Source organism: Mixophyes fleayi, chromosome 2 (assembly GCF_038048845.1).
Source record: "Mixophyes fleayi isolate aMixFle1 chromosome 2, aMixFle1.hap1, whole genome shotgun sequence".
Lineage (NCBI taxonomy): Eukaryota > Metazoa > Chordata > Amphibia > Anura > Limnodynastidae > Mixophyes > Mixophyes fleayi.
Window position 1 is genome coordinate 269,377,510 of NC_134403.1, and position 21,951 is coordinate 269,399,460.

The 21,951-nt window shown below is 43.5% G+C and overlaps 1 protein-coding gene across 4 annotated transcripts in view; it reads left to right on the forward strand.

Moving 5' to 3' along the window:
- Window positions 1-21,951, forward strand: part of LOC142138996 (zona pellucida sperm-binding protein 3 receptor-like) — a 145,809-nt gene that overhangs the window by 37,424 nt on the left and 86,434 nt on the right. For all 4 annotated transcript variants that reach the window (XM_075196206.1, XM_075196207.1, XM_075196205.1 and 1 more), the window contains 3 exons: window positions 5,853-6,032; window positions 8,690-8,869; window positions 17,376-17,555. In XM_075196206.1, the coding sequence (XP_075052307.1) occupies window positions 5,853-6,032; window positions 8,690-8,869; window positions 17,376-17,555 (540 nt within the window). The remainder of the gene's footprint in view (window positions 1-5,852; window positions 6,033-8,689; window positions 8,870-17,375; window positions 17,556-21,951) is intronic.

Sequence of the window (21,951 nt, forward strand, 5' to 3'; positions counted from 1 at the left end):
TTCATGGGAACCATGCAATTTTACTGGTTGAGGTTTTGATGGTTTATGAGTTTGGAATCTGGATGATGAGACAACCGGTTTTAGGAGAGAACAGTGGAATGTATTAGGGATTCTTAACGAGGGCGGAAGCTTGAGCCTGAAGGCAACCGGGTTGATTTTCTTAATAATGGAGAAGGGTCCAATGAACCTAGGTCCCAATTTTTTGCAGGGTTGTTTGATCCTTATGTTGCATGTGGAGAGACAGACTTTGTCTCCTACCTTAAAAGAACATCTCCTGCGATGATGATCTTCAAAAATATTTGGTCGAGAGGAGGCTTGAAGCAGAGCGGAATGAACCTTCTTCCAAATAACTCTTAGACGAGAAACAGTGGGACGTATACCAGAGGAGCCAGATGACTTGACCTCAGAAAGGGAATTAGCCCTAGGGTGAAAGCCAAAATTCCAGTAAAATGGAGACATGCGGGTGAAAAAATGACAGGAATTATTGAAAGCAAATTCAGCCCATGGGAGTAATGAAGACCAGTTGCTATGAAATTTGGAAATGTATAATCGGAGGAATTGTTCCAGGGACTGGCTGACTCTTTCATTTGGCCGTTAGATTGTGGATGATAGGCGGATGATAAACTGATGTTGATGGCCAGGTGATTGCAGAAGGATCTCCAAAATTGGGCAATGAATTGAGACCCGTGGTCCGAAACAATATCCTCTGGCAACCCCTGGAGACGAAAGACATGGTGGATGAACAATGATGCCAGGTTCTGGGCATTAGGTAGCCCTGCCAACGGAATGAAGTGGGCCATTTTGCTAAATCGATCGACCACCACCCAAATAGTAGTATGACCAGATGAGCAGGGTAGATCCACAATAAAATCCATAGAGAGATGTGACCAAGGCTTAGTGGGAATTGGCAACGGCATGAGTTGACCTGATGGACAACTTCTGGCAGACTTGTTCCTGGCACAATTGCTGCAGGAGAGGACAAACTCTTTGACGTCAGAAGATAAGGTGAGCCACCAAACAGAAGACCTTCAGTGGTCTTGAAAATGCCTGGATGACCAGCACTTTTATTTTCATGGGCTTCAGACAACACAGCTTTTCTGAGGTGAATAGGCACAAACAATTTGCCCAACGGTGTGTCGGGAGGAGCAATTCTCTGGAACTGGCGGAGAGCAGCCCCTAGATCCTGAGTCAGCCCTGCATGGATAGAAGCTGAAGGAATGATAGGAAGCAGAACAGCAGGCGGAGCGTGAGAAGAAATGAAACTTCGGGAGAGAGCGTCCGCTTTAATATTCTTGGAGCCTGGTCTGTATGAGATCACAAACTTAAAGCGAGTAAAAAACAATGCCCATCGTGCTTGCCTAGAATTTAAGTGCTTAGCAGATTCAATGAATAGTAGATTTTTGTGATCCGTGAGTACGTGAGTGATCCGTGAGTACGGAGATGACATGGACTGCACCTTCTAGCCAGTATCGCCACTCCTTAAGTGCCCGTAATTAAACTCTGCAGAAGAGAATTTCCATGAAAAGTAGGCACACGGATGTAACTTATGGTCTCGAGGATCCTTCTGGGATAGAATGGCACCTGCGCCGATATCAGAGGCGTCTACTTCAATGACAAAAGGTAATTCTGGATTGGGGTGTCTCAAGACTGGAGCGGAGGCAAAAGCTGATTTTAAGGCTTCAAAAGAGGTTATGGCATCAGGGGTCCAATTGGTGGCCTCAGCCCCTTTCCGGGTTAAAGCAGTAATAGGAGAGACTAGGTCTGAAAAGGAATGAATAAATCTCCGGATGGCCTTCAGATTAGTTGGCCACACCCATTCCAAGATTGCTTGAACCTTGCTAGGATCCATTAAGAACCCATCCGGAGAGATAACGTATCCGAGGAAAGAGACTTTCTGGACCTCAAATTCACACTTCTCTAGCTTGGCGAATAATTGATGCTGCCGAAGCTTGAGGAGGATCTGTTTCACATGATGGCGGTGTTGAGCCAAGGACGGAGAAAAGAACAAGATGTCATCCAGGTATACCACAACAAAGTGGCCTAGGAATTCCCTGAGAACATTTGAGTATTGGGTCATCCTGCTTCAGCGTTCCTGTGTATTATTTGGCTTGTTATGACTTTTCCTTGCCCTCCAGTGTTTCCTTTTTGACCTGGCTTGTCTGACCACTCTATTGGATTCTCCCTGTGTATTGACCACTACTGGAAGTTACCAACCCGCCTTGTGTGGTTACCTGAAGAAGACTAGGGGTGCCTTAGAATCCGCACTTTCTACTTCAGCTGCATCAACTTTAGCAGGTACCTATTGTATCAGAGTTGTGACACTATACTCTGGCCATGACTACTGAGGGTACAGGTGAACCATCTGCTTGTGATCTACTTCTTCACCTAGCACAACGAATGGAGCAGCAAGAGACGGATCAAGCCCGCCTGCTTCAGTGTGTTGAAGGGGTTGTTACTCATCTAGACGCCTTACAAAGTTCCCTGACAGTCACGACTCCAGTAGTTTCTACCACTTCTGCTTCGCCTAGTGTGTCCATAGCCTCCACTTCCTCCTCCACCAGTATGTGTATTCTGGCACCAGAAAAGTTTGATGGAGATCCTAAAAAGTGCAGAGAGACGTTACAGAACCGGCTTACCTGACTAGTCTCTCTCATACCTCGCTATTCGGCTCAATAAAGGGCCGCGACCTGCGCCTCTCCCGTGGCAAAACCCATACCTCACTGCAAGGGTTCCTAATAAAGACTGGGGGCGTGTTAGACTCCGCACCTTCTACTTGAGCTGCATCAATGTTAGCAGGTACTTATTGTATCAGCGTTGTGACATGAAACTTCATCAAAGGATAACCATCAGAGTGCTTGATCCACTACCAGGGGATGAACCCATATCCTGATACAACATAGCTAATCGCACAGGGCAAACTTCAAGATCCTGACTGCATTGTAACGTGATCCTCTGTCCTTTACCAAGCGGATCAGTCTTAAACGTATGATTTGGATTTTGCCTCTGTCTCGTCGAACCCACATCTTGCACTCCTGTACTAGGTTGCGTTACCTCAAGCCACACTTCCACATCCTTACATCCAAGATCCATAAAAAAACAGCCCATCCTGCTTTATGTGGAATGCCTTGTCATAACTCCTCCACATGTTACTTCTAGAGCGAGTGTGCATCCCTTGAATCAAGTAAATGTATTTTATGACATTCATACGTTCCATCGGCCTGCTCTCTAGATAACACGCAGCAAAGACAATACCCTCCAATCACTGATACCAGAGCGTGACTTTGCTGTGGCCAGAGCGTTCTTTGCCTTATTTGTGATGGCAAACATATCCACAAAATGCCCAGTGCGAATCTCACCATGCACCTTACTTCTAATATACCTAAGAACGTCTGTATTAGAACAGCGCACCACATCATCACCCGCTATTTTGCCTAGGGAGCTTTAACTTGCATCCCTAGCACAGCGGCGGGCACAGCCCAACTTCTTTTCCAGCAGTCTCATTAACTTCTCGTACCAACTTCTGAATATTCTGGGAACCTCGCTGTCAGAGCAAGAAGAGCCTGGCTCCGAGCTACCACCAGAAACATTTCTGCTATGCTCACCGACTGCAGTGGGCCCTCGGTGACCATCACCAACCACTTGCAACAATGACCCTTGAGCAGATGTGGATGCGGCTTCCGCATTAAAAGCACGCCTGCTCCCATGTCTTAATGCCATCTGCCCGGTCGAACCTGCAGAGGAGTACACAGAAACAGAGCTCCCAGGATCAGGAGCAGCACTCCAAGAAACAACTGGCCGTGTTGAGTTAGCTGCAGGCTGAGCCATTTGCTGAACCATACTAGTTAAATTTGACGCAACCGGGCAGAAAGTAAACAGCGGAGCCACCAGGATGGACTCATAACCCAGTCCAGGACCTACACTGCCAGCAGCCAACTGCACAGTGCTATTGGCCCATGATACTGATGGGGTAAAAGCAGCTGCCTGCGTTACATCTGACCCTAAAGGGGATATAGCTGTTGAAGAAGTAGCATTCGAGTTATATAACCTATTGCTTTGACATGTAGGAACATCAAAATAGGGGCCATAGGCAGAGAGAGAGGGGATAGCAAGGAGGAAAAACAAAAGGTAAGGTAAATGGGCAAGGTAAAGAGTTGGCACCTTGATTAAATGGCAACCAACCCGAACTAACACTCTGCCAGGGAAAAGCGGGCTGTGAAAACGAGGGATAAGTTGCTCCACTAAAAGCCTGGCCTGTAGACCAGGGTGTAATGCCACGAGAAAGAGGGTCCCACGACGTAACTGATGGGGATGTATGAAAAGCAGTGCTCTGCTGCTGAATAGGCTTGCTAGCTAGCGTAGAGGGAAGAACCTGGGGGGTAGAAGAGGGAACAATCCGGTCGGATGCACCAAAAATTGTAGCTGATGATTGATTAGGGTGCATAAGGGGGGGAGAGAGAAGAAAAACTTGAAAGATGAGACGATGACGGGAGGTGGGGGGTTCCCACACTGGGGAGAAAAGAGATTTTGTGCTGCGGCCAAAGGAGGGGGGATAATTGCGGGCAGGGAGTTCCCAAAGACTTGTTGAAAAGGTTGTGCAACAGTAGCCATGGATACAGAAGGAATATGCGCTGAATTTAACAGAACCGTGTCAGCTGTATGTACAGCAGATACAGGGGAGGAAACACTATTATCAGAATTTAAGGGCACTAAATTAGGGGGTTGGATGGTGGAACACCAACAGCATGGCCACCACTGCTGTCAGGAATGTAATTTAAGGAACAAGAGACAGGTTTACTGTGAGATGAATCAGCATGTCCCCCCCCCACACATGCCAGTGTCATGAAGGGCACCATGAGGGGTTAACAGGGGGAGCAATGGCATTGCCCCTCCTGATGCCTCTCTTCGCTAGCCGCACAGGGGGAGAGAAGAAACAACCTGGCTCTCATTGGTGGCAGTGGGACCAGCCGTGGGCACTCCGCTGTTATAGCCACCGTGGGGATCGCATGCGCGACGACCTGATCCCTCACCTGCGTGCGTGCGCACCGCCACACGTGCAGACACCTTCTTTGCGGCGATGTGTGAAGCGGACCCTCCTCGCTTGACCAGCTCTCGACAAGCGAGGGGGGGGGTTGGGGAAAAGTTGCGGCGAGTCCTGTGCCTGGACTCGTTGCCCAGCCACAGAGAGACCCCGGGAAGACTCAATGAGGCAATGTGGGGCGACGTCTGCCTACCAGTAGTGGTAGATAAAGTAGACAAGTGGGGATACTTATCAAAAGAAGGGGAGAAAGAGGGGAAATAAGAGGACACCTTCAAAATAAGTGCTAAAGCAGAAAGAAAAAGAAAAAGGGGAAAGTGGGGAAAAATAAGAAAATAGCAAAAAATAAAATCTAATTTCAGGCAAAGGACCTTAAAACTAAAGGGGGAAAACAAGGAAACAAATGAGGTGAAAGATAGAGAGAGATTCTGCAATCAGCAGCACAGAGAAAAGCACAATAAAATACTTACCAACCAGGTCAGTCACGGCTACACTCATCAGAAACATTCCAGACAGCAAGAAAAAGCTAACTGTAACCACTATCCTTATAATACTTCCCTAGCAATAACCCCTCCCTAAGCCCTATCACTGATTGGCTGACCCTCACCCGAACTTCCCATGCTAAGTTGACTCTTGCTGAGCTCAATATTTTTCTCTGTTTAGACAACCTCAGCGTTTATGCTACTTCGGGCCAATTCCTGCCCTCTGTTATCCATCCTCCAAACAGTTGTTTTTTGCTTAGTTGCATTATATTGGCTACATAAAAGTATGCATTTATTTTTTTACAATTGAATGTGTATATATTTTTTCTATACAGAAGTTGTCTGTCTGGACCCGTTTGTACAACGTGCAAGGAAATTGTCTGGAATTACAGGCCCCTACTATTTGAATTCTGCTGTGAGATTTGAGTGTTCTTCAGGCTATTTGTTGAATGGGTCTGACATCGTAAAATGTAATCTAAACAGTCAGTGGGAACCTGAGCTGCCAAACTGCATTGGTAAGTATATGAATGCACAAAAAGGAAAAGTCAAAACAATATGGAATTATACAGCAGTTTTACAATTTCCTTCTCATTGCTGTAAAAGCAGCACATTTTCTCATACCATAATTTATGCAGATTGTTATGGTAGGTGGGACTTGATAGCTGACAAGATGTTGTACAGATGGATAAACAGAGAAACTACTTGCAATATGGTCAAGCAGACCCATTGAGCTTTCTTTTTTAAGTATATAAAATCCCCCCCCAAAAAACAAATATAAAAGCTCCCTGTAAAAGGAGGCTGTGTGTTAGTTAACATTTTAAGAGGGTATTACAGAATTGTTAGCAAAAATTAAATAATATCCTAAATAACCAATGGTTATAGTTATTAACTAACTCCAATCCTACACCTTGATTAGTTTTAGAGCTTTGGGTAATGTTTATTATTAGGTCTTGGATAGGCATTACTACCTATGGGCAGAGTTGGTACCTCTGTCCTTAATAAATAGGCTTCCCCTTGTTTTACATGGGCATCATCATCATCTATTTATTTATATAGCGCCACTAATTCCGCAGCCCTGTACAGAGAACTCATACACATCAGTCCCTGCCCCATTGGAGCTTACAATCTAAGGGCAATTTAATAGTAGCCAATTAACCTACCAATATGTTTTTGGAGTATGGGAGGAAACCGGAGCACCCAGAGGAAACCCATGCAAACTCGGGGAAAACATACAAACTCCACATAGATAAGGTCATGCATACCTTCCATCATTTAGAGTCACAAAATTGGGGCAAAATAAGTCACGTTCAATTTCAACCATATTCCGCCCTCAAATTCTGGAAAACTCTTCCCACTTTTATAAAGCCCCGTCTCTTTTTTAGCCCACAGATCGGGGTGTCCAACAAAATTGGAAATCAACATAGTTTTACTGCGGTGCCAAATTCTTCACCTTCTAACTGGGTTTACTCTAAATGACAGCTTTAGTGTTCACTGCTAATATTAGATGCATTTTTGCCATAAATTATGTGAGTTTCAGGTTACTGCCATAAACATTGCACATGATGTTGTAATGTCAAACAAATTGTTCTTCCCCCAATACAATTGCTTTTTTGAAGTTTACAAAGCCAAAAAACTGTTACTGGGATTCATAAAATCCCAGCTAGGGGGAGAGGACACAGTAGTAAAAACATTTCCTAGGTGTTAGTGCAGTTTAATGGTGTTCATTTTGTATCCTTTCACATCCACCACTTTATTTATATGTATACAAATATTTAATTTATTTTATTTTATTACAAAAAAGACTTTTGACATATTATCAAACAATGAGGGTCTGATTCATCAAGGCACATATTCTGTGCGCATCCCTCGTTTAGTATCATACACACGTATTTAGACTTTGTATACTCCCAAATTAATCAAGGCATGGTTCTCAAGATACGTATGTTTTTAAAATTGGGGTCAGGTCTACTGTGCTCTACTGCATAAGACACTGTAGGATACGTCCAATACTTATATGGATTATAAATTTGCTAAAGAATGCACAGGAAAAAAAACCCACTGAATTAAAGTCACTTGTTATTAACATAGGCATTAATCAGGTTAAAGAAAGTTTTTTGTTTTTTTTCTTTTCTCATGAAATACATTTATTAGAACGTCTACTGAGCAAAAAATAAATTTTTACAGTTGCTCCGGATTGCAAGCACATGTTGTAGCATGCATACAAGACTGTCAACACTAATGATCAGGACTTAAACTAGCCCTAGCTGGGGAAATAGATACAGCAGAAAAACAAGTAACTTTTAGATGCTTAGAGCTGGATTCGGATGTGGCTGCGTGTGCTTGAGTTTGGCATTCTGCTTCAGGGGAGGTTTCTGTCCTCCCTGAGCTTGCCTTAGGAAACCTGTGTTACAGTTTGTACCGCCCCAGTCAAACTCCCCACCTGCCACTGTCCTCGGAGCCCTTACTGTAAATTAACTATGGCAAAACGCCCCTTCCCTGCCCAGTTCACTCCTCAAAATCGTAGACTGTACTAAGTGTCCTTTGCGTTGAAAGACGCAGCGGACAGGGCTGTGTTTATGGCCGTATGTCCTGGTTCAGCGCATACGCAGAGTGATTTTGCGGTGATACGCTCAAAATCGGGAGATACGTGCTTGATGATTCAGGCCCATAGTGACTATAGTTTTAAACTCTAGCTTTACAACTGCATGACTTGTTAAGTGATGTGTTTTAAATGAATATCTATGTCCCTGTAAATCTGGCAACTATTCTGATAAATAGGACCAAATGATATTCTGCTCCAGTTTCTGGTTCTGATCTCTGTTTATTTTTCCAAATATGTTGTTTCAAAAGAAAGTTAGGCCCTGATATCACCTTCGAGTATAATGAGCCCTGAAACCTTTTCTATGGATTTATTACAATTTGTGTAAATTAGTGTTTCATTATATTAAACATTATGGATTACTGTATGGACATTTATAGGGGAGCAAATACCTTTCTGAATGGCATTAATAGCTCTTGTATTTTATCTAACAGCATAAAAATATTATTAATAGCATTTATAGATAAAGTTGCTGGTGCCCTAATCTAAGTGGTTACTGAAATTCACCCAATTTGGTTCCATTGATTGTTATTTTCTATTATATTAAAATGATGGTTATTATTTGTTTTACAGGTTTCTGTCGTTTTTCTCCTTATTTGTTTCCTGAGCTGGAAGTGCTTACTAAAGAAACACGTTTCATTGACGGCACAACATTGAAATTTGAATGTAAAGAAGGCTATAAACTAGAACCTGGTGTAAAGGACACTATTACTTGTGAGGGGACCAAGTGGTCTACTAATAAACCCTGTACACGTACGTACATATGTATTCTCTTTATTTAACTTATTAAACTGTTTTTCAAGACACAATTTGTTGATAGACGGTTTTAGTCCTGAAAAAAAAATCATTGAAGTAAAGCAGACATTTAGGCAAGGTACCCTCTACCATTGCTATTTGATAGCTATTGTATGTTCCAGTACTATAAAATACTTTAATCAACTTTGTTAGGCCTAGAGGGCTATTTTATTAAAAAAATAGCAATCCTTTATTTCGTCTTCCCAAAGCCTCTTCAGTTAGGTGATAGGTCTCTCCCAATAACTCTTTTAACTGTTGGTCATATTTGAGGAATGGGGCAGTCTGGGGGCTTCCCCATCATCAATCCAAAGCATAAGTCAAATAGCAGTTTGCTTCTCTTCGATAAAGTGAATACCCAGTGGTTCATTCTTCGTAAGCATGTACTTTATGACAATTCCGCTGGTTCTAGAGGCATATTGTGTTAGTATATAGGAGTGCTTTCGCCAGTGGTGGATCCAGGGGGGGGGGGGGGGGGGGCTTTCTTCCGACAGCTACACACTGTGCAGGTCCGTTCAGCAGTGACAGTGTGCTGCCCGGCGACTCTGATTGTGTTTTAAACACAATCAGAGCAGCGGGACAGCACACTGTCATTGCTGAACGGACCTGCACATAGTGTGCAGCCGCCGGCAGCCTTAGAAGTCGGAAAGGGGGCGGGGCCTAAATCGCCCCCCCTACATCACCAGGGGTATAGTCATTTCCTAGATCCGCCCCTGGCTTTCGCTTCGTCTTCTCTGCTGCTTGCTATGGCAACTGCAGCATGATCCCCAGTGATCTAGTGAGGAAACAGGAAGTGGGGGACACTTCTTGTCAGACCAGTAAAAAAAAAACGGACGCAGTACTGTTAGCTGCGCTCTGTGTGTATAAATATGTACTCCCACACTTTCCCTTCTCTGGCGCAAAACTTCACAAGTGGGGGGTTCCGACGTCAGAGCCCATGCAAATTTAACGTGCAAAATGAACTTCAGTTAATCACATTTAGAAACCTACTGTTTCTATGGGAATGTTAATGTCACTTCCGGTTTCTCTGCTCCTTGGGCATACTGAGATGTGTAGTTTTCAGTTCCCAAGGAAGCATTGGACTGCATGTAGCCAGTAGCTCCTCCTCTCCTATCTCTACACTCCCTGGACATATGCGCACAGGGTCTAGGGTTCACATATAATTGCCTAGTCTCCCAGAATGTCCAGGACACGCCAGAATTAAAGGGAGAATTTTCAGACTCCTGGGAGAGCAGGCAATTCTACCGTAAGGTGAGTGGGGACATTACACAGAGAGGGCAGAGACATTATAATGCAATTATCGTAATCTTACACATTTATCCTTGAAAAAGCGAATGACGTTGTCACGTTACATAGGCCAGTTCTTTTTATACTTGCCCTCTGTAACTCCCAGGGGACATATATTAAAAGTAGGGACGTATGAAGTAAGCATGCCTTCATTTATTTCTACATAAAAGAACGGTCAATATCACCATCTTCAAGCAATTGCTTTTAGTGTGATTATCTTTGTTTTTGGACAATATAACTGGGGCACGCATTGTCTTCTCTTTGTGGAATAGGACTAATTGTGTAAAACTCATGTGGTTGTTCATTTTCCTGAAATAATCTTACTAAAAGAAATGTAATGCTACATGCTGTCAAAATATAACATCAGTTTAATAGTAATTTGGTCCCAAATGTGTGTGTCCATTTTTGACAATCTTATGCCTTGATTAAACAGCCAGGTCATATTTGGCCCAGTTATTGTGGTTAGCTTTTCTTTGGCTATAAATATGAGTATCATTTGTGTATTTGTTTAACATAACTGGACTTGACACAAACACAAAGTGGTGGCAGACATTTTGTGGTCTAAAATAATAGTCATGAGAATGTAGATTAGAAACCAGTACATCAAGAATATTAGTCAGGCCTCACAAATATTATTCAGACCCTTTTCCTCGTTATGTCACTGGTTGAGTGAATGGATAGGCTATGTTAAAGAAAGTTATATTTGAATAAAGTAATGAAGTTAATCAATTATATAATAGTAGATTGTAGAATTAATATAATTATAATCTTTCCAGATAAAATGTTTAATGTATGTGTTTCATTGAAAGAATACTAAAGGGCATTAGATTTCTCCACTTCTAAATGTCTAAACTGCCACTTCTAAATCTTTACTTTGATCACTGTGAGCCCAAGCCATTAAGACATGTATCTGCCTGTTTTGAGCGTATCCTCTACAATATTGTTCTGCGCATGTGCAGATACGGCTGATTTTTTGTTAAAAAAAAGGCTTACTACAGCATATGTTTCAGGGGAGTGAACGTGGTGGCGAATGGGTGTATGAACATAGACAGTGTACAGTATGTGTGTTTCCGTGCAAGATACATTTCACCCATATCTCCTTCACCAGCAAGGGGTCTGACTGCATGGACTATCTGTAATCTAGGGGCTTTCCAACGCTGTCAGTGGGAAAGCCCCTAGGTTATAAATACAACTCAGGTCTTTCATATTTTATTATGCGGCGGTTGTTCCTGAATACAGAAACTAAGTTCTTGTTATCAGTGAGGGGTTTATTTTTTTTCTGAGCCGGATCCAGTGAAATATTTGGGGTTCTTCAAGATTCAAGAGCAGAAGATTCTTTTCCTTCACTTGTGGAATATTTTTTTCGGTTTAATTTTCATGGACAACTTCAGGACCTTGGATACGATTTCTTTTGAACAGCTACAGAACCTGAAATGTTTGGGGTTGTATTATGGACACAAGCCTATTGGATTAAAAGCTTACAAAATTGGATCCCTTACAGATGAAGAACACAGATGTTGGTAAGTATATCTGTGCTTTGTTTTTTTTGTTTTTTTTAATAAAATGATGTGGTATGCATGAGCAGTGTGGTTTATTTAAATATTATTTTCTGGCACTACATGGCTCAGGGTGTCAGCGCATCCTTGCACTTGTGGTTCTTCAAGTGCCAGCATGCCCTAGCTGCCATGGGTATGCTGGTGCTTGTAGTTCTACAAGCACCAGCATGCTCAGAATGTTATTTGCAGCCTGGGCTTGCTGGCACCTGTAGTTAAACAAAAATAGTGTTTACACCTAAACTATTCACTTTATTACCCCACACCCACCGCCCAGAGGTGTGGGAAGAGCCCTAGTGCTTTCAGCACGGGGCTCATAGCCGGATTAAGGGGGGGGCACAGGGGGCACGTGCCTCGGGCCCCCCTCTCTCTGAGGGCCCCCTGCCGCCCGTATGACTTCATCTGCTGTCAGTAATATACTGACAGCAATCGCACCAGGCCCCCCTCTCTCCGCGGCTGGCCCCCCCCTCGCCGCCCACATTACCTCTCCTGTCGATAATTAGCTGTCAGTTGCTGTCTGACAGCAACTGACAGCAACCGCGGCCATCTGACAGCTGACAATTGCGCGATGTGCGCCCACTCTATGTTAGCAGCACCGTGGCTGCTGTAATATCTAAAATGGCCGAAATGGAGCTGCTGCGCATGTGCAGATGCAGCAGCTCCTCCTCGACATGAAGACTCCAGAGACAGTAGGTGAGTGAAAAAAAATTATACTAGTCTAAAACTAAATATATATACAAAACCCTTAATAACATGGGTATTTCTTGATTAAATATGTAAAATGTTGCCACCTATAATAGTATGAGTACATTATATATATATATATATATATATATATATATATATATATATATATATATATATAAAATCTATCTTCTGGCTACATTTTACATATTTAATCAAGCAATAATCATGCTATGAGGGGTCTTCTTAAATATGATTATTTATTTTATCAGTAGTGTTTTAATAAATATACATTAAACATTAATATTAGGCTGGTAGAGCAAATTGAGTTGCAGATTATATTTTATTAATTATTAGTAAAGTAATTACTGAAGCCGTCTAGTTATATTAAAGTTCGAATACAATTGTAATACATTATGTATAATTTATATTTATATTTATTTATATACACATTTATGTAGTCTAATTAAAGCTTTAATATAAGTGGCAGGCTTCGATAATAACTTTAATAATGATTAATAAAATAGAGGGTCCTGCATGATTATTACAATATATATATATATATATATATATATATATATATATATATGACACATAAATATGCACAGATATACATAGCTACACACACACATATATAGTCAAAATTGGTGTTACGTTATCAATGTTTATTTTTTATGTTTAAATGTGCGGTATCATTGCTAGTTTTAATGTGCATTGTCAATGGTATTTTTAATTTGCGGTATCATTGTTATTTTTAATGTGCATTATAAATTGTATTTTTAGCGTGCGGTATCAGTGCTAGTTTTAGCGTGCGGAATCAGTGCTAGTTTTAGCGTGCGGTATCAGTGCTAGTTTTAGCGTGCGGTATCAGTTCTAGTTTTAGCGTGCGGTATCAGTGCTAGTTTTAGCGTGCGGTGTAATTGTTAGTTTTAGTGTACGTTATCAATGGTATTTTTAATGTGGGCTTTTGATGATTGCTTTAATGTACAGTATTTTAGTTTGTGTAAGTAATGATTTGTCTTATGCAGACAACTTAGGCGAGCCCCTCTGGGAGAGCTGTAAGTGTCATACTGTGGGCTGTAGATGATGTAGATGTGTCAATGCTTATAGCAGTGTTTCCCAAACTTTTGCAGTTCGCGGCACCCTTAGAGTCTCCATAATTTTTTTTAAGGCACCCCTCCAAAATAATTACAGAGCAGTCCTGTTTTAGAAGTAGTTGGGTCAAAAAATTGTAATAAGTATTTAGTATTTAGTTTGGGAACCGCCGGCTTATAGCCTTATACCCAATGTCGTTATTTTACATGCGTTTTATACAGAGGGACACAGAGTGTGTGGATGCAGAGGGGCACAGAGTGTGTGGAGATGATGCACGGGCACAGAGTGTGTGGAGATGATGCACGGGCACAGAGTGTGTGGAGATGATGCACGGGCACAGAGTGTGTGGAGATGACGCAGAGGGGCACAGAGTGTGTGGAGATGACGCAGAGGGGCACAGAGTGTGTGGAGATGACGCAGAGGGGCACAGAGTGTGTGGAGATGACGCAGAGGGGCACAGAGTGTGTGGAGATGACGCAGAGGGGCACAGAGTGTGTGGATGCAGAGGGGCACAGAGTGTGTGGAGATGATACGGTGGCACAGAGTGTGTGGAGATGATGCAGGGGCACAGAGTGTGTGGAGATGATGCAGGGGCACAGAGTGTGTGGAGATGATGCAGGGGCACAGAGTGTGTGGGGATGATGCAGGGGCACAGAGTGTGTGGAGATGATGCAGGGGCACAGAGTGTGTGGAGATGATGCAGGGGCACAGAGTGTGTGGAGATGATGCAGGGGCACAGAGTGTGTGGAGATGATGCAGGGGCACAGTGTGTGTGGAGATGATGCAGGGGCACAGTGTGTGTGGAGATGATGCAGGGGCACAGAGTGTGTGGAGATGATGCAGGGGCACAGTGTGTGTGGAGATGATGCAGGGGCACAGAGTGTGTGGAGATGATGCAGGGGCACAGAGTGAGTTAGCTGTAAATTATTCTTTGACAGAAATAGAATAGAAAAAAATATATAAAAAGATTATTTTCCCTTGGATTTATGTGTATTATTTTTGCCAACAACTTACTAAGTATGTCCGTCCTGACCTAAATACTTATTACGTTATTTTGACCCAACTAATTATAAAAAACGGGACTGCTCGGTAATTATTTTAGAGGGATGCCTTGAAAAAATTATGGAGACTCTATAAGGGTGCCGCAAACTGCAAAAGTTTGGGAACCACTGCATTAATTTTAGATCTTAGGGGCCCCCCTGTCTTAAGTGCCCCGGGCCCCCCAAAGCCGTAATCCAGCTCTGACGGGGCTGGGTTGTTAGAGGTGTTATCCCCACCCTTGATCCTATGTGAGGACCTCGTCAATAGCATGTCCTTGATTCTCAGTGACTAGTTTTGTAACTTATGAATTGACAGCTAGCTGGGGAAGTCAGGAAGAGAACACTCAAGTCTTGGTGTTATCAAGATGAGTTCTGGTTTATTCCACAAAGTACAATTACATTTATATTTCAGCTGTTATATTACTGAACTGCCTATAATGCATAAATTGTCACAAACATCAGCCCCCGCTAACCGCAAGCTATATGGGCAGATGGAAACACCTGCATCTTCTCTGCTAAATTCTAAGAAATTGCTTAACCGCAAGTCCTAGGCGTAAAAAGGTACTTCCTTTGTTATCAACATCATAACATTTTTGTAAATGTCAGGTATTGCTTTTGCAAAAAGCTGTTACATATTTGTAGAATATATTTTAAGCATCAAATGTATCTTTTAAACTAAGCATACAAAATGGAGTATATTTGGCCATATAGAATCACCAATCAATATGTCAATCTACTTTTCACAGGGTACCACTAGGGGGGGGGGATCTGTACCTCTTTTTTTTGCGGACCCCAATTTCCTAGGGAATCCAGCCCCGTGCTGACCAGCCTGGGGCTGGTTTGTCATTATGGCAGGGGGTACCCCATGCTGCTGTTTCCCCTGCTATAGTGCCAACAGCTTGCCTAGTGCTAGTTGAAGTAAAATTGGATGGACCCCACGCTTCCCCCCCCTTATTTTGCCCCTACCAGCAGTAGTCTGGCAGAACAAGGGTTAATATCGCTGGGAGGAGGGGTGTCACGCTTTTTTTAATTATTATTTATTTTTATACTATATTGAGCTGGCGGCTCTGTATTGAGCAGGCGGGTCAATGACATGTATGTACGTATCTCTATATATTAGAGATCTGACCAAACCCTGTGTTTTGGTTTTGATTCTGGTTTTGCCCAAAAATCCTGAAAGACTTTGGTTTTCAATCTGAATTTAATGAAAAATTGTGTAAAATTTTGTGATTCTGAGCTGTTTTGCTCCTATATTACTATTTATAGCATTAACATTAATTTACAGTCATTAACAGTTTATTTTATAATGATCTCTTCACAAACATCCAAGTTTTCAACAATTTTGGACAAAGGCTGCAGTAAGCTGGATGGCTTTAATTAGTGGCAGAGCAGCAGCACAAGTACATGACAGTTTAATAAAAGATACAATCCTTATCAGTGGTCACAGTGGAAATTTAGAAGTTGGGTATGGAAAATATAAGTGAATGAAGTGTGCTAGCATGATCTTTTTTTTTTTTTTTAAAAAAAAACACTTGTCCCATCTGTGCCCAAATAATTCCACCCCCCCCAAAAAAAATAATAATATGTGTCTGTGCATTCCCAACTTTCATTACTACTTGTGTTTTATGGTGGCTGCATCCTTGACATTCCCATTCTTAAGCTGTCTCTGCCTTCACACTTTACCCTTTACCTATGCCCCTGCACCATCTTTTGCCTTGTTCCTATTACCTATTCCCCTGTACCAAATTCTCCCCTGTGTTTCTCACACATCCCCCTGCACCTTCTTCTACCCTGTCTCTCTCACACATCCCTCAGTACCATCTTCTCCCCTGTCTCTCTCACATGTCTCCCTGCACTTCTTCTCCCCTGTCCCTCTTACATGTCACTCTGCCTACTCTCCAAGAGAGTAGGCAAGTATTAGTTGGTACAAACATGTTAGCGCAGTGAAATGACAGTTGACAAAAGGAAAGGGAAGGATCTCTCTATGTTGTAAAAATAAAGAGAGCTTTATTTAAACATCTTCTTCTCTCTCCAGCACAGAACTTAGATAAAATTAACTAAAGAATGAAGTCTCATCCTCCTGTGCAGTTCTGCAGTTCCAAACATTCAGTGTTAAAAAGGGGTTAACTTCTGACTTACTCATTTACATTGGCTTCTGGTCTCACATACTGTGGCATTCAAGCTCCCTATGGCTTTCTTTCTTTTTTTCTGGGGGTTCTCAAATACCAATATATTTTAAGTTGAAAAAATGTGCTTCTAGGACTTTGACTTAATTAGTAAAATTAATACATAAAACATAAAATAAGTAAATACAGAGCACAAAAAAACATTATATTGACATACCTCCAAACTGTCACGATTTCGGCAGGGCAATCGCGATTAAAGGGTTATGTCCCACTGTCCCAAGTTGAACAGCTTTGTCCAGATTGGGTTGTCATTTCGGGAGATATGTCCCATGCATAGCAAAGCAGCGGTGAATGGGTAGGGTTACTGCTATTGATAGCCATGGTATATTGCCGCAGCCGAAGTTACTGCCGGTGATAGCCATGTTATTGTTTGTGGCAATCAATTGATTTAGAGGGCGATGTAAGAAAAAGCTCTCTAGAGTTTTTGCCAGCAATAGGGCTTTTCATCCCTGTAATGAATGAGCCCTTCTGAACACCCTCTACATCCTTGGATTCCACAAGTTTAAAAGTTGGGAGGTATGAATTGGTTACAAAAAAATATTCATTTAATCTTCATCAACATTTATTTATATAGCGCCAGCAAGTTCCTTGTTATTGATATGTATGTGTTTGTTCTACACAGCTGTTGAATGTCCGGAACCAAATGTACCCCGCGCAAGGAAAATGCCTAGAAGTGTTGGACCGTACTTTTTCAATTCTGTTGTGAGATTTGTATGTGCTGCAGGCTATGTATTGAATGGATCTGACATTGTAAAATGTAATCAAAATAAACAGTGGGAACCTGAGCTGCCAAAATGTATTGGTAAGTAATTACTTCAAAAGTATATCAATCCACAAAAAAGTAGCGTGTATAATTCCACGATGTCAAGGACATTTTACAAATACCTTCTAATTGCTGTAAAGCAGCACACTGTCTTCTGCAATATGGTAGGGTGGACTTGATAGCTGACAATACGTTGTACAGGTGGATAAACAGAATGGGCCTGATTCATTAGGGCAAGTATCTGCTGATTTTGAGCCCATAGTGTGCAAAATCACTCTGTGCATACTCAGAACCGGCAGATACCATGATAGCGCACGGAAAGGGCACATACTAAAGGCTATGTTTTAGGGGGGTGTCCTGGGCGGACAAGGGCTGTTCTCCCCTAGTCGGTGTACATTAGGGGCGTGCCAAAGTCTAGTGTGCACAGCAAGCTCTACGGCCATGAAAGTAAGCTTCCATTTCTGCCGTATCTCTTGCTCCAGCTACTGGGTTAATCTAACGTGAGCCGAAGGGTTGGCCGGTGACCTGCCAGCTCTATACAGTGTAAAAAAAAGTTAATGTTTAAAAAAAAACAACGCTTTATTTCACCCGGATTTTGCAGCGACCAGTACTAACCTGGTAGCACTAGGGTTAAAACTGTTTACAGGGAGGACCCCACGCATTTTTTTTTATTTTTAAATCCTATATTAAAGTGGCTGTGTAGTAGAGGAAAGACAGAGCGGCCCTGCTCCCGAATTCAACAGGCAACAGATCTTCAGATCCGTGGCTTGATGAATTCAGCGCACGCAAAGTTATTATTATTATTATTATTAATTTTTATTTATAGGGCACCACAAATTATCCGTAGCGCCGTACAGGGACAAACAATGGCACAGTACAAGGTGAAAACAGCACAGTACAAGTAACAGTAAGCACTATAACTCTGGGGGCTCAGGCACAGCATGAAAGAGAGGGAGTGAGGGGAAAAGTGAGTATAGGCAGGTAACTATGGCCCAAGAGGGTGGGCACAGATGACAGGTTGAGAGTCACTGAGGGGAGCGGAGAGAAGCGAGAGGAGACATAGGGCAGAGGGACCGAGAGGAGGTGAGCAGAGTAGCTAGAGAGCGCAGTTAAAAGTGATGGAAACAGGAGGTAGGAGAGCCCTGCTCAAAGGAGCGAACAATCTAAAGGGAGGGGAAGACCGACAGACACATGGATGAGACGGAGAGACGGGAGAAACGGAGACGGAGTCGAGGAAGGGGGAGAAGGGAAGAAGGGATGAGAAAGAGAGGTAGCCGACCGGTGGGAGTTTAGGCATGAGACTGGAAATCTTTAAGGAAAAGGTGGGTTTTTAAGGTTCGTTTGAAAGAGGACAGATATGGGGAAGTTCTGATGGAGCGGGGGAGCTTGTTCCATTGGAGAGGAGAGGCGCGGGAGAAGTCTTGGATACGTGCGTGAGAGGAGGTAATCAGAGGGGAAGAGAGGCGACGATCATTGGACGATCGCAGTGAGCGGGAGGGAGTGTGAATAGAGATAAGGTTAGAGATGTAGGGAGCAGTGGAGTTGGTGAGGGCCTTGTAAGTCAGAGTGAGGAGCTTGAAAAGGATTCTGTAGGGGAAGGGGAGCCAGTGAAGGGCTTGGTAGAGTGGGGAGACAGAGGTGGAACGGCGAGAGAGGAAAATAAGCCTAGCAGCGGCGTTAAGTACAGATCTAAGGGGAGCGAGATTAGAGAGGGGGAGGCCGATAAGGAGAAGGTTGCAGTAGTCCAAGCGGGAGATGATCAGAGAGTGGACGAGAGATTTGGTGGCATCCTGGGAGAGGAAGGGCCGAATGCGGGCAATGTTGCGAAGCTGGAAACGGCAGGATTTGGCGAGAGAATGAATGTGAGGGGCAAAGGAGAGAGAGGAGTCGAGGATGACACCTAGGCAGCGGAGTTGGGGAACAGGGGAGATAGATGAGTTGTCAACAGTGATGGAGAGGTCAGAGGGGAAGGAGGTACGAGAGGGAGGAAAGACAATGAGTTCAGTTTTAGCAAGATTGAGTTTAAGAAATCTAGAGGACATCTAGGAGGAGATGGCAGAGAGGCATGCGGATACCCTGGAGAGAAGGGAGGGAGAGAGATCAGGAGAGGAAAGGTAGAGTTGAGTGTCATCAGCATAAAGGTGGTACTTGAGGCCGAAGGAGCTGATGAGTGCACCCAGAGAAGAGGTGTATAGTGAGAATAGTAAGGGTCCAAGGACAGAGCCCTGAGGGACCCCGACTGGAAGGGAGGAAGATGGGGAGAGAGAATCAGAGCTGGAAACAGAGAAGGAACGGTCGGCAAGGTAAGAGGTGAACCAGGAGAGGACGGTACCGGAGAGGCCAATGGACTGAAGGGTGTGAAGCAGGAGGGGATGGTCAACGGTGTCAAAGGCCGCTGAGAGTTCGAGGAGAATCAGGAGGGAGTAGTGGCCCAGGGCTTTAGCCGAGAGGAGATCGTTCGTAACTTGAGCCAGGGCAGTTTCAGTGGAATGGAGGGGGCAGAAGCCTGATTGGAGAGGGTCAAGGAGGGAGTGTTCAGAGAGGTAGGTGGAGAGACGGTTGCAGACAAGTCTCTCGAGTATTTTGGAGGCAAATGGGAGAAGGGAAATGGGGCGGTAATTAGAGAGTGAGGTGGGGTCATGGTTGGGTTTCTTGAGAATGGGTGAGACGAGAGCATGTTTAAAGGCGGAGGGGAAGATGCCGGTGGAGAAGGACAGATTAAAGAGGTGAGCGAGGTGGGAGCAGGTGGAGGCGGAAAGGGAGCGAAGAAGGTGAGAAGGGATAGGGTCCTGGGGGCAGGTAGAAGGGGGGGAAGAAGAAATGAGAGAGTGGACTTCCTCACCCGAGGTGGGGCGGAAGGAGAGAAGGAGTTGGTGGCTGGGGGGAGAGGGGGGGAGAGTGGAGGAAGGGCGAGAGGGGGGGTGGCGGAAGAGTGGGTGGAGGAGGAGATTTCAAGTCTGATGGCCGCGATTTTAGAGGAGAAAAAGGTGGTGAAGTCAGTGGCAGATAAGGAGGAAGGGAGGGGGGGAGGGGAGGGAGACAGGAGAGTGTTAAAGGTAGCGAAGAGGCGGCGGGGGTTGGACGACTGGGAGGAGATGAGGGATTTAAAGAAGGATTGCTTAGCGAGCGAGAGGGCAGAGCTGTAGGAGGAGAGGATAAACGTGAAGTGGAGGAAATCAGCCAGGGAGCGAGATTTTCTCCAGTGGCGTTCGGCAGTACAAGAGCATTTTTGGATGAAGCGGGTAAGTATGGAGTGCCAGGGTTGGGAATTGGAGCAGCGAAGGCGGATGGGCTGGGCAGGGGCGACCGCATCATGGTCGGAGGAGAGGGTTTGGTTATAGAGGGAGGCCGCCTGATTAGGGCAGGACAGGGTGGAAAGGGGAGAGAGGAGAGTTTCGAGAGAGTTGAAAGTTGAAATCCGTGCGGGAAATACTCAACACGGGTTACCCTCAGATTATGTGCACTAATGAATTGGGCTCAATAACTACCAACAATATGGTTAAGCAACAACTGAAACATTTTGTTCTATTTTTTTTTTTCCTTTTAAGTATGTTATATCCAAATTAAAACAAATGTGGAGGTGTGTTTGTTAACATTCTTAAGAGGATATTATAGAAACGTTTATCAAGAATGAAAAAATATCCTAAATGATCAATGTTTTTAGTACCCAACTGACTCCAATCCTATATATTTGTTACATGGTATATGAGGAACCTATGCAAAGACCAAAAAAAGAATATATGTTAAATTTAACAGTATGCAGTTTAATGAATGACATATGTTACATATGAATAAAGGTGAAAATACTTATTGTGGGATAATCTAAAAACTATTCCCAAAATGACTGTGCTTGCAAAACTGCATCCAAGGCCACTCTAAGACTTTAGTGGGCCTAGAGCAAATCCTTAGCTACCAACCTCTGGACACATTAGCGCACATCCCCAGTCAACCTAAATCACAACTGATCCACAAAAACCCAGCCCAACTAGGAGGTCAGGACCTTTTCGGCCACCACAATTTGTGAGTGTTAGTAGGTGTACAACTCTCACATCAGTCGGTCTTTATATCCCATTGGCCAAATAAAATTAGAGTAAGAAAAGAGCTAGAGTAGTTCTACAGCTTTGAGTAATGTTTATCAGTAGGACTTGGATTAGACCTCAGGCTAATGTTGGGTGTAGGGTCTAGGATTGACATTCTGGTATGTGCAGATTTAGGATTTGTGCTATTTATAGGGTTGATATTAATACTGTTCTGTTATATCAAACATACCTTTATTTTGAAACAAGGAGTCTTGTGTCTTCCTAGGACAGAATTGGACTAAAAAGCACTCTTATGGTTTTTTCAGTCCAGCCTCTAATATTGGGAAGTCTTGAGGGTAAATGTATGAATCTCCGGATTCTTCATCTCCGGCGTGTTCAGCCTCTTCAGCGCTTAA